Source organism: Globicephala melas, chromosome 6 (genome assembly GCF_963455315.2).
Source record: "Globicephala melas chromosome 6, mGloMel1.2, whole genome shotgun sequence".
In the NCBI taxonomy this organism is placed as follows: Eukaryota; Metazoa; Chordata; class Mammalia; order Artiodactyla; family Delphinidae; genus Globicephala; species Globicephala melas.
Genome location: NC_083319.1, coordinates 40883995 through 40897302, shown reverse-complemented (window position 1 = coordinate 40897302; position 13308 = coordinate 40883995). Strand labels below are relative to the sequence as shown.

At 44.1% G+C, this 13308-nt stretch overlaps 1 protein-coding gene across 9 annotated transcripts in view; it reads left to right on the top strand.

Moving 5' to 3' along the window:
* Nucleotides 1-13085, top strand: part of TLE4 (TLE family member 4, transcriptional corepressor) — a 155563-nt gene extending 142478 nt beyond the window's left edge. For all 9 annotated transcript variants that reach the window (XM_030876945.3, XM_030876944.3, XM_030876947.3 and 6 more), the window contains 6 exons: nucleotides 4788-5037; nucleotides 6125-6372; nucleotides 8153-8300; nucleotides 8752-8902; nucleotides 9260-9336; nucleotides 11076-13085. In XM_030876945.3, coding sequence (XP_030732805.1) covers nucleotides 4788-5037; nucleotides 6125-6372; nucleotides 8153-8300; nucleotides 8752-8902; nucleotides 9260-9336; nucleotides 11076-11183 — 982 coding nt within the window. In that variant the 3' untranslated portion in view covers nucleotides 11184-13085. The remainder of the gene's footprint in view (nucleotides 1-4787; nucleotides 5038-6124; nucleotides 6373-8152; nucleotides 8301-8751; nucleotides 8903-9259; nucleotides 9337-11075) is intronic.
* The last annotated feature ends 223 nt before the right edge of the window (nucleotides 13086-13308 follow it).

Genomic DNA, 13308 nt, shown 5'->3' with positions numbered 1-13308 from the left:
ATTGGCTTCTTCCTCATATCTCATTAGTTAAGTCCTACACAGTTTCATATCCAGTTACTTCTAGTGTGTCATCCTTCTCCTTGCCCAGTTCAGGTCCCCCATTGCCTCTCGTCTAGATTATTCAAATAATTGTCTCTTATTCCTCCTATCCATTGTACTCCTTGCTACCAAATTTATTCTATGAGTGGCTTTGCCCCAGTAATGTCCCACTCCTCCTCCTCCTAAAAAACACTCTTCAGTAAATTCTGTTTGTGAAATTCTCAGGCCGACCTTCTAGGCCCTCCCTCTTATACATTGTGTGTGTGTGTGTGCGCACGCGCGCGCGCAGTGTATTTTATCAGGCTGTACTCGGGTCAGCTCCTTCAAGTACTTACTGTGTTGGGTCATTGTTGAATAAGTGAATTCCCCAATTAAAACCAATCCAGGACTTTCCCAGATGATTTTACCTCTTCCTTTTAGAGCTGCTCCCTCCACCTGGAATGGTTTTTCCATCTTCCTCCCTCTTTGGAAAAATCCTTCCATTCTCTAAAACCCATCTCCAGTACCATGTCTCTCATGAAACATAAGCTTTATTTTTGGTTTTTGAACCACCACAGAACTTCATCCTTCCCATCTTGCACCTGGTATTGTAATCACTTCTGTACTTTTCTCATCATGCTTCCTAGATTACAAGCCACTTGTGGGCAAGGCAAGTGTCTTACCTGATACTGTATCTCAGCATGACATCTAAATCAGAATATGTGGATAAGGAGTATTGATGCATTTAATTAGGTAGAAAAAGAAAAGGTTTTCAAGCCTGGGCCTCCCTAATTTCTAGGAAGGTTGGCTTTTATTACACATTCCAGTACTCTTTGCTAGTTACACATCAAAGAGTTTGTTGAAATCTGATGATAAGTATGTACTAGAGCTTTCTTTCTTCCAGTTTTGAGTGTCTTATATAAATAGTAAACACGGGGCTACATTATATCCTTAATGCAATTAGACTCTTGAAATTCTTAATAAGGGAGTTCCAGGAACATAGTAGGTGCTCACAGAGTGGTTGTGGTTGAGTTGAATAATGTCATATTGAAAACCTCAAGAGAAATGGTGTGCCTGATTTCTTAACTATTTTAAATTCTCAAGACTCTTTAAAAACCATTTAGTTATTCTAGAGGGGAGAGAAGGGATGTCTTTTCAAGGAGATTATCATTAAGAATGTATAACACCATCTCTAAACTTGGAAACTTCCTTTTTCTTTCTTTAAGATTTAGTCGTCATGACCTCTTAATTGCTAAATCAGTTAGCCTTTGTCTCCATTGTCATCCCTCAGAATCTCAGCCTTTCTCTACAAGCATTACTGCCTTCCCCTCCTTGCCTGAACGGATGCCTGGCTCTCTCCCGAGGGGACCCCTTCACCTGCAGCCCTCCAAAGGGTGCCCTTTCATTCACTTCACATCAGCAGTCGAAGCCAGTGGCAGGGCTGATAAAGGCTGTGGTTGATTCCCACCCCCACCTCCTGTTCCTTTCCAGTCTCTTCCGGAACTGAACTCCTTCTACCTTCTTGTGAAAACCCAACCCCTTTCAGGCCTGTGCCGTGGGTCTCTACCCCCTCCTCAGCCTTGCTGGGAGATTTCCCAAATAATTAAAAACTTGACACTTGGTCCACTCAGAGCCTGCCATCATCCTGGGTGTCACTGCTGTTCACAAGGTCAGGCCCCCAGTAACATCGTCTCAGGGCTTGGGCCACATCACCTCTAGTGAACCTCTGCCCGTCTCGACTTCAGTTACCTACTTACAGACCCCAAAGAAGACCTTGTCATCAGCCCTCACTGTCACCTCCAGGATCCACGCGTGCCATCCAGTACAGCCTTCTCTGCCTCTACGCAGAGAAATCTGGAATTGCAGATCCGTTCCCAGCTTTCTAACCGCCTCTCAAGCCCTGGCTACTAGCTTCCCCTTAGCTTGCTGCACTAGCCCCCTGACTAGTTTTCCCTCTTCCATTCTGCCACCTACAATCCATGCTTCCCCCAACAACCAGAACAGTCTTTTGAAAACATGAACTGAATCATGGCGCTCACTGCCCCCACACACAAGTCTCCAGTGACTTCCCACTCCACTCGGAATAACAGGCCGGACTCTGCCTCACAGCCTACGAGGCCCTTTTTCACATGGCCCCTGCACCCCTCTCCAGCCTGTCACTCTCCCCTGAGTGCCCCTGGCTTTCTCCCTTGCTGCTGCTTCTAAGACTTGCATTGACCGCCCCCTCCCTTCTCTATGCGTGCAAGACTAGGTCCTGCCTCAGCTCTCAGCTTGCACACCGCCTCGGACCTTGCTGCGCGCCTTCCCGTCTCTTTTATCTGAAACTCTGTGTGTGTGTGGGGGTGGGTGTGTGGGTGTGTGTGTGTGTGAGAGAGAGAGAGAGAGAGAGAGAGAGCGCACATGTACTGCCGTCGGAGGTCACTGATTTATCAGCTTATATATTAGCTCTTTTCCCTTCTGGGATGTAGGCTCTGGAGGATAGGGACTTTGAATATCTTATTCACCTCTGATTCCCCAGCATCTGATAGTACCTGATTCATATTGGGTATTTAATAAATATTTTCTGACTAAGTGAATAGCGTAAGCATCCTACCTCCCTCTGGCCTTCAGTGTACCATACTCCTTCTCATACCATCTTCCTTTCTTGGCCGAGGAAATGAATACCTGTTCTTTATATTGCAGCCCCATTGCCATGAATTTCCCTGTTATCTCACTTTGTCCAATTCCCAGAGTACATGGCCTGTCCATTGTTCATAGCATTGACCATCTGACATATTAATCTTTATATATGTTAGTATCTCACTAATGAATCAGCCCCTCAGCCCACCTGCCACCTACCCCCAGCCCCCAGAAAGTAACTTTTGGAGAATAAGGAGTAGGTGGGTTTTTTCCTCTCTGTTGTATCCCCAGTCCTTTCTGTTGCATCCCCAAGTGCTTCTCGCACTGGGATAACCCAAGAAATATGTGATTGACCATCTACTCCCCCTTTCCATGTTCTTGTCTCTCCTGATTATCTGACTGCTCTTGCTGGAGGTCCCCTACATGTTGTAAGCATTTTCTTAAATTTTGCATCTAGTCTACTCATTATATAATCTGCCCCAGGATTATTCTTTTCTTCTCCTTTAGCTTCAACTATCACTTCTTTGTGGATGAGCACACATCGATCTTTCTGACGTGAACTCTCTTCTGAATCACAGTGCTCAACTTCTGGTTGAGATGTTTGGGTTCTCACCTGCCCTCAGGTTGGAGAAAACCGTACCATTTACCTCCCCACGTGTGTCCCCTTCGGTTATGCTTCCCTGTCACCTTCACTAATGTATTGTGGCCTACCTAGCCACCTGGGTTCCGAGCCTGAGAGCCCTGCTCAGCATCTCTCTCTCCCAGGCCACGCATCCAACATTTCTCCAAGTCCGTTGCTTCGACCACGGGAATATGTCTCTTGTCTTCCCAGCTTCCCACCACTTCCCCCTCAGCAGTCCAACATACTCCTTCTCTTCTACAGCCCAGTTCTAACCCACTTCTCTGCGTAACTTACAGAGAGAGAGAAAGCCCTCTGCCCTCTGGTCCCCAAATCTGCCACAGCCGCGTCCTTTCTGGGGACACTTGGGACTTTGTTGATGATGTCCCCTCAATAGTGGGCTGAATTTTGATGCATGTGGCTAGCCTGTAGATTTTTGCATTAAGGAACTGTAAACTGTTTTGGTTCTAAAACTTCCCCGATAGGTCCAAGCTCCTGTCCTTTGTCTACCCACAAATGTTTTCCCTTGGTATGTCTTTCATAAACTTCTTCCCATAAACAGAGCACATTCTGAAGCTCAGTGCCAAAGACAATGACATCATCTCCAAAGTGGGCTACTGCCCGTGATGGTTCCCCAAGACAGGCCCTGCTCCCTCCTGCCTACCGCCGACATCTCCTGCCTCCTGAAACCCAACATGCATCCCAACAGCCTCACTTGCTGACTGTTCCCTGACTTCAGTGCCTTAAGAATAGAGGTGTCTGTTGAGGCAGATGCTTTAACTTAAGTTGCATTTTAGAGCCAAATGCTTTCACAACTGGAGGGTTTTCCCTGGAAATGGCCTGGAGTTGGAGCTGCTGATAGGAACTCACAGGTGGGCCTCTGGGGCAGTCACACAGGATGCTTTTTTAGGTTCTGACTCTATTGGGAATGGGATTACTAGGATTTGTTATTGTCAAGTCTGATGGGACTTAATCCAATTTTTTTTTTCCTTTTTTGGTGGGTCATGTGCCATTTCAGTATCTAGGCCTAGATCCTCTTAACACCTTAAAACTTCATAATTTTAGCTTACAGATTTTCATTAGTAAGTCACTTGATTGGAGTGAAGTGATCTATAGGTTAAAATCTTACCACAGGCTTCTGAATCACCTGAAGTAGAAGGCAATGCAAGTTTGTAGAGTGCCCTGGAGAAGTAGTTACTATGCTGGGCAGTGGTGATCTTATTAAATTCTCTAAGAAGCGTAGGTAGCCTTCACTCCATTTTAAAGATCAGAATCAAGTAAGGTTCAGAGAGGTTATGTAACTACTGATGTCACACAGCAGCTAGCAAAGAGTTGATGCGGTATTTGATCATAGATTTAGCTCTGTGGCTCTGAAAGTTATGTTCTTTCCACCATATTCAGTAAATTTGACTTGTTTGCAGATCATACGTAGCACTGAAAATGTTTTATTTCTCGTCTCATTACAGTGATCAGTTAAGTAACATTTTTTGCATTCTCCCTTTCCTATCTTTTCTCCTCGCCACTGCCTTAGAGCATACTCCTTCCACGTTACTGCGGACGGTCAGATGCAGCCTGTCCCCTTCCCCCCGGACGCCCTCATTGGCCCCGGCATCCCCCGCCACGCTCGCCAGATCAACACCCTGAACCACGGGGAGGTGGTGTGTGCGGTGACCATCAGCAACCCCACGCGACACGTGTACACGGGCGGCAAGGGCTGCGTCAAGGTCTGGGACATCAGCCACCCCGGCAACAAGAGCCCCGTCTCTCAGCTCGACTGTCTGGTGAGTGAACGTGGATGAACGTGGTTTAAGCCCTCATGCAGAAAATAGGACCTGGATGTATCAGCAACACACAGAATTGATCCCAAGCGGGTAGTTGTCTTCAGTGGTTTGTGCTGTTTGACTTGGAGCGCTGACGAGAAGGTGTGTCTTCTTTCAGTTACTTAAGGTAGATTTATCCGGTTCTTCACGTGTGGCACTTGCTCCAGTGCAGTTTTCATTCACCCTGCCCAGTGCATGGGAACAGGCAGACCACTTGCTTTCCTATCTGATAAAGGAGTTTAAGAAAACTACGAGCCCACGGTGGTTTCTGTGAGAGTGCACCCAAGTATCAGAATCTGTCACACTGTGAGACAAGAGTAACTTAATACTTCACGTGGCAAACACTAGCTCCCCCGTTAGCTGTCTCATGGGTATTCGTCCTTGGGTTATTTAGGAAATTTCAGTTTGATTTTCATCCTCGGACCAGCAGTAGCATGTTTCGCGGCAGCACTGTGCTAGGTCAGTTTAAGGTCACTGCACAAGATTCCCATAACCTCACGAGCTGGGAGGACGTGGTGTTTTCTGTCACGTAACACGCCTTGGTCAAGCCTTGCCTCCAGTTGGTGCTGCTTAATCGAGCCCATGCTGTCCCTTGGCCAGGTAACGCAGGGCCAGGCGAACGGAAGGGACCACAAGGTCTCTAACTCCCTGGCACTTGTTTGGCAGCAGAAAGAGGGCCTTTCAGCAGCCAGGCCGTGTGTACCCAGTTCCCGGTGTGGCTCCTCCAGGGTTGTGAGCGCTGCTGCGTCTGCATGTGCGAATGACTCAGGCGGCTGGTTGATTTGCTGGTGCCGAGAGTGGGTCTAGATCTTTGCATTTTCATGCTAATTAAGATTAAATATCTCAGTACTGAATTTTGTAGATCAAGTTTAAGTACTTCCTTAATTTCATGTAATTTACTAGCATTAATCCACTTTATCATTGTCATAAGTGAAAATAGCTCATTGAAACCAGGAGGGAACACAATACTTTTATGGATTTTTGCTCTCATGTTAATGCTGTTTTCCTTTCCTCATGGATAACCTCTTGATGGGTTTTGTCTCTACAGAACAGGGATAACTACATCCGTTCCTGCCGATTGCTCCCTGATGGTCGCACCCTAATTGTGGGAGGGGAAGCCAGTACCCTGTCCATTTGGGACCTGGCGGCTCCCACCCCGCGCATCAAGGCAGAGCTGACGTCCTCGGCCCCCGCCTGCTACGCCTTGGCCATCAGCCCCGACTCCAAGGTCTGCTTCTCATGCTGCAGCGATGGCAACATCGCCGTGTGGGACCTGCACAACCAGACGCTGGTGAGGTGGGTCAGCAGGGTCCCTGACCAGGGCACTGGATTTACCTGTGCTGTGCCAGAGAGCTGTGTGTGTGTCTTTTTAAAAAGATGAAACATAACTGTCTTACTAAAAATTGTTAAGAATAGGGCCGTTTTAAGATGCTGTAAAATCTTGTTTTCTGCACCATTTGAACTTTATCGGATGAGGGGTTGTTTTCTTTCTTTTTTTTTTTTTTTTAATTATACTAAGCATCACCAATTCAGGTTTTAAAATAGGAGGTCGCTTTTATTTATTTTTCTTTTTTATAAATTTATTTATGTATTTATTTATCTTTGGCCGTGTTGGGTCTTTGTTGCAGTGCTCGGGCTTCTCATTGCGGTGACCTCTCTTGTTGCGGAGCACGGGCTCTAGGCATGCAGGCTTCAGTAGTCGTGGCACACAGGCTCAGTAGTTGTGGCTCATGGGCTCCAGAGCGCAAGCTCAGTAGTTGTGGCACACGGGCTTTGTGGCACTGCGGCATGTGAGATCTTCCCGGACCAGGGCTCGAACCCGTGTCCCCTGCATTGGCAGGCGGATTCTTAACCATTGCACTACGAGGGAAGTCCCAGGAGGTCAGTTTTACATAATTAATGCACATAAGGTGCCCGTGACCTCATGAGCTCGTTAGACTTATGTAGTTTGCCACCTGTGCTAACAAACCATCGTTGTCAGTAGGCACTCACTGAGAAGGTTCACAGTGCGTGGCGCAGTCCTTGGTGCTGTGTGTATCTGACACGTTCTTTCCTTCGACAAATGATCATTGAGCTCTTACCCTGGGCCCAGGCATTGTGTTGGGTGTGCCTCACCCTGAAATGATCTAGATAATCTGTTGCCCACCTTACAGGATGCATAGACATAACTGTTTGTTTAGAAATGAGGTTGTGTAGGATCGGCACTGATAGGAAAAGCCCTGAAACACGTGTGTCTCCAGATGTCAGCACCTGAGAGAGCAGGAAGCCAGAGGTGTGATCCGCTAACGGGTGTGCAGAGGGTGTAGTGGAGCCCAGCTACAGGTCCAGGGGAAGGAGGGAGGAGAAGAGGCCCCTGCTGCCTGTCTGTAATGTATTTTGCAGGACGGAGCTCTATAAATGATTCTAAAAACAAAACAGTTAATCACTTTTTCCCCTTTTGAGTAAGGCTCTTATGAGGAACGGCTTCGAGGCCCCAGCCCCCCTGTTTTTCGTACATTTTACCTGCTCCTGGGGCAGCTGAGTCACGCTGAGGTGCTTTCCACGCTCCTTCCTTGAGAGCACGGCCTCTCATCCTGCACGGCCTCCTACAGTTGCGTTGTTGCTCGCTGGCAGGATTTGTTCTGCTGCTCACTGTGCCCATCCCCAGAGCTTTTAGCAGGGAAACGACTCCTTGCACCCTCTGAAATTCTCGCCTTCTTTCACATCACACCGACAGAATAGGTCTCAGGTTGTATCTTGGATTAGTTCATTTTCACGTGGCTGTGTTTTCTTTTGATTCAGGTGGAGAATTCCTTCCATCAGTTGTTTCAGTTGTTTTTAGCATAAGAGTAATTTGAAGAGGACTTCGTAAGTGTTCAGAAATAAACAAAACGTGCAGGAGATTCAGCATCTCAATTAAACTTTAATCTCTCTACGTATATGCTTTGTTATTACTTTGAATAATAGAAAATATAATAAAAACCGAAAGGAAATCTACGCATAGGGCCTGTAATGAAATTGATGGCTGAGGAATTCTAAACTGAGTTCACCTAAAAATTAACTGTTGAAGGACTTTTCTCCACGTTGGCATCTTCAGGCAATTCCAGGGCCACACAGACGGGGCCAGCTGTATTGACATTTCTAACGACGGCACCAAGCTCTGGACGGGTGGCTTGGACAACACGGTCCGGTCCTGGGACCTGCGCGAAGGGCGGCAGCTGCAGCAGCACGACTTCACCTCCCAGGTGTGCACTCGTGCACGTGACATTTTAGAGACCTGGTTTTGTGAAATATATGAGAGACTTCAGCGGCAATTCATTGACCACATGACAGAGTCACTTTTACTCTGAATTAGATAACTAAAAATTTTGTTGTTTTCTGTCAAAATACAACAGTATATATTTTATTGAAGGACAGAAAAAAATTTCATTTATTACAGGCTTTTAGCAGGTTTTTATTTCAATGACCATTACTCTATAGATCTTTGAATTTCACACAATTGATTAGTAAGTTAGATTGTGGAGATCTGACTCATTACTTGGGATCACACCTTTGGCTTTGATTTCTTCCTGTACAATTCACATTATCTTGATTTCCTTCATTATTTAAGTAGTAACCCCAGAGGAAGCAGTGCCTCCCCTTTAAAGGAAGTGTGTCCTCTATAGCCACCATCACCGTCACCTGTTTTAATTCTAGATCTTTTCTCTGGGCTACTGCCCAACTGGAGAGTGGCTGGCGGTGGGGATGGAGAACAGCAACGTGGAGGTGCTGCACGTCACCAAGCCCGACAAGTACCAGCTCCATCTCCATGAGAGCTGCGTCCTGTCACTCAAGTTCGCCCATTGTGGTAAGCAGGCCCCTGGCGTCCACTGCCTGTCATTCCTCCTTCCTCCTGATTCATTTCAAGTCCGGTCTTTAGTTCATTGACGTGTCCCTCTTCAGAATTATATTACTTCCTCACGCATGCCTACTTCCCAAATACCATGTAATTTTCTGCAGTTTATCCACTTTATCCTTGTCCTGAGTATAAATGACTCATTAAATCTAGGAGAGTGGGCTTTATTTTTCCAACGAAAAGAAACTCTTATTTGTTGCAGATCAGATTAGGTGAGTTTTCTGTGTATCATTTGACGCTCTGTAACACAAGTCTCGGGACTCTGACAAAGGAATAAACACTACCTTTTTTGAAACCCTGTTCCTATAGGCAAGTGGTTTGTAAGCACGGGAAAGGACAACCTTCTGAATGCCTGGAGAACACCTTACGGGGCCAGTATATTCCAGGTAACACTTCACTTGTGTAGCCTTCACCCACTGTGCGCTCACTGCATGGTTCTCTGTGCCTTCTCGCAGGTTAATAACGCACGGACGTGTCCTAGGAGGTAGGAGCTAGTGTCACTCCCATCGCACAGAGGGGAAAACTGTGCCTGAGGGGGAGACTAGGGTCACAGCTGCAAGCTGTGCAGACAGGAGTTGTGTCCAGTTCTCTCTGAGCTCAGAGCCAAGGTGCCGTGCCCGTGGCCCTAACTAGCTCTTCACACCCCATCCCTTTTTACATGTTAGAGTAGCAGTTTCATGTCTTCTGTGAAATTTATTTATTTATTTAATTTTAATTATGGCTTTTAAAATTTTTGTTTAAAATTTGAGCATTTTGCTTGAATATTCATTCGTGTTATTCCTGATTTCCCGCCCCCAAAAGAGTGCTGTGGAAAAGTGTAATAAATCTTGATTAATTTTATGAACTTTTATTCTTATTAACTCAGTGGTACTTTGTGTAGTTTGTGGAATTATTTGCAGGAGAACCAGATTGTAGGCATGATACACACTCACATACAGATCTCTCTCTTCTCTCCTGCTAGTAGGTGAGAATTTCATAGGCAAGTTAAAGAAGATTTCCTTTTTAACCTTCTGTATTTAGGATGTTATTTTCTAGGTGGTGGTCTGTTTTTAGGAATAACATAACAGCGTTGCAGTTTTCTTGACCATGTGGTACTAAGTCGTAGAGGAGATTAATTCATTTGAATCTAAAACTGCATATATTGAGTGAAAGTACTGTGCAAGATCATAGGACAAAAATAGCAGATTCTCACTGTCGTGAAGTTTATAATGTAATACAGTGGTTTTTGTATTGTCGATCACAACCTTTTAGATGGTCCCAACCAGCACTTTTTTAAAAAATGAAATTAAAAATGTTAAGAGTATATTTTTTGTAGTGAGTGTAAGTATTATATCTCGTTTCTCTGGGTTATGAAGTAAAATTATGTCTCGGGTCTCTGGGTTGTGAAGTAAAATGTATTTATTACAGGTTGCGTTCCAAAAGTTTGAGAAACACTGGTAGTAGTTAGCATCTGCGTGTCAAACGTTCAAAGTCCCAGTTAAAATCCTGTGGGCTTTGTTTGTTTGTTTGTTTGTTTAGCACAGTTTAGTTTAAAGTTAACCGTGACTGCTTTGCAGTGGGTGTAGTTGAACATGGTATTTGGAGCTCTAATAAGAGTGGTAACATTTTTCTTACTAACTATTGAACTCCTCCCTACTTGCACATTTATATTCTATTTTTACATAGGGGACGACGAGGTTTTATGTTGAAATATTTTTACATTCCCTATCTCAAAAACTATAGTATTTTCAATATGGTTCCCCACTATTACCTCACCTGGACTCCGAGGCCACCTTCTGTCGTGGCAGACAGGTAAGCCGTCTTTACCTAATTACCTCTTTTACGGAAGGTGAGGGCTGAGACAGGTTAAGTGACGTGTCTAGCATTCTGCAGCTCCATCTACATCCAAGCCATCCGAGTGAAGGTGAGGGTTTTCACACTGAGAACCCTGTGCTCTTAGCTGGAGACTAGGATTTGAAGTAGAGCCTTCCTTCATCAGCGTCCAGGACTGCCTTTCCTCGCTTGGGCTCCTGTTTTGGTCGAGGGAACATGTTATGCTTCTTTTTGCTCCAGATCCTCCAGGCCTGCCTCTCAGTGTTCATGGGTTTTCTTTCAGTCTTTAACGTGTTCGTGTGTCTCTTCCCAGTCCAAAGAATCCTCATCGGTGCTCAGCTGTGACATTTCTGTGGATGACAAATACATTGTCACTGGCTCTGGGGATAAGAAGGCCACGGTTTATGAAGTTATTTATTAAGGACAAATCTTCATGCGAACTGGACTCCTCCTTGTAGCACTTTGTTCTGTCATCCTTCTGTTCCCCCGCATCCGAAACCAAGGATTTCCAGTACTCGTTGCAGTCGTGGAGCTCAGTCCCCGCCTTCCCCCACTTCCTTCCTGCTGTTGAATTGTGAATACTCGTTAAGAACCTGTGATACCAAATCTTCAGCTATCTACTCGGAAGAACATGGATAAACCCTACTTAACAGTGAAAGGAATCTTTAATTATGTATTATATCTGTAATATATTTATTTTGTTTAAAGAAGGCTTTCTAACAATGACTGACTAAATAAAGCTGTCTGCTCCTGCATTGATAATGAAGATGCGTTGTATTTGATACCCCTCCCCCCCTTTTTTTGGCAAAGGAGGGGAAAGGAAGGTCTAAAATAACTGATTAAAAATGTCACTAAATGTAGACTAATGACTGTATAGAGATGTGAAATGTATAATTACATATGGAAGCAATATGTTGCTGTGTTGTTAGATGTTTTTGTTTTTTACTTATTTTAAAGATGTTTGGAAATTTGAATAATTAGAAGGTGACAGACCATGTCATATTCATTTGAGTCTATTTGGACAACTTTAACCAATATATCTATAGCTTTAGATTATATTCGATAAAAGTAATTGGACTTTTTCTTTTTTTCTTTTTTTGACTTGTTGACAAGTGTCTTTGTAATATGTTTTTAATTCCCTTTTTTTAATTGTATTATAGACAGATGAACAAATTAAATTTGGCCTCAAAGTGAGAACTTAATCCCTTCTGGGTATTTTTGCCACATTTCTTTGCAGAGGGAGATGTATACCTTTGGGCAGTTTTGTCAACACGAGAAATGATGGGTTATTTTTTGGCGTGTTCTTTGGGAACTGCACAGATTCAGGGGAGGATTCCTCCCACTGTGCAAGTCAAGTCTTTTACAAGACAAGGAGCAGAGGAGGATTTGCAAGGACCTCCCTCTGAAAATCAGAAAGAATGGACTCTCACCTGGGATGAGAACTTGCTTTCTTTACCTCCGGTTCTTTCCATGTCTTAGCTGGATGTCCCTGAAATGGACACAGGCTGTGCCATTGTGCCAGAAACATTGTTGTTAACTTTTATGTTGTTGTTGTTGCTGTTAAACTATGATATGTGACTCCTTTTTTTTTTATTATTATTTTTTGTTTGAATGCTTTAAAAATCCTTTAAGTCTGTGGATCTGCTGATGTACAGTGCCTTTGCTGCTATGGATCAAAATCAAGAGAACTGTGTAGATAAACTTTATTGTATAAGTAGAAAATTACTTAATTTCATACTAGAAATGGATGGATGCTGCAAGTTGAAATGGATTGTCCATTGACGTTCCTAATGTGGTAGCAGGAAAAAAAAAATGGTGTCTTAAGTGCTTAGTGTTTGATGTCTTTAACAGTTTCGTAAAACTCTACAGTGTAGAAAGATTTTGATACTAAACTGTGCATTGTACATAGTTCTAATGCATTGTATTGACCACCAGTACTTCTATAATGGTAGATTGTTTGTGCATTCAGACTTTTAAGCATTAAACATAAATAACTTCTAGTATGCTTATTTCTAATTCTTTGTTTTGCTGGCTTTAGTTTATTTTCATCTTTGACTGTGCCACTCGTATATATTAAAGATTACTAGTTTTATTCAAGGGAGATTGCTGTAAAAAGTCATGTGGGCTTTCTGATTGTTGCTGTTTTGGTTCTGTGTTTGTTCCTACTTGAGAAGAGCTAGAAGGGAGGGTGGATGGAGGTTATCGATGACGGCAAGTATTTATTGCGTGCCTCTTTAGTTTGTCAAAAAGTTGTCATGTTACCGAAAGCCGTGATGCTTTAGAGCTGTGCTGTTCAATATAGTTACCACTGGCCATTTGTGGCTGTTTGATTTTAACTTGATTAAAATTTAAAATGCAGCTTATCAGTCATACTAACTACATCTCAAATGTCCAGTTTGCCACATACAACTAGTGGCTAGCATGTTGGACTACGTCAATTTATAGAACATTTCCAAGATCCCAGAAAGCTCTGTGGGGCCAAGGCTGCTTTAGAGTTAGCCGATGCATACCATTTCCAGCCTTGGGGGTTTGGGAACCGTTTCCAA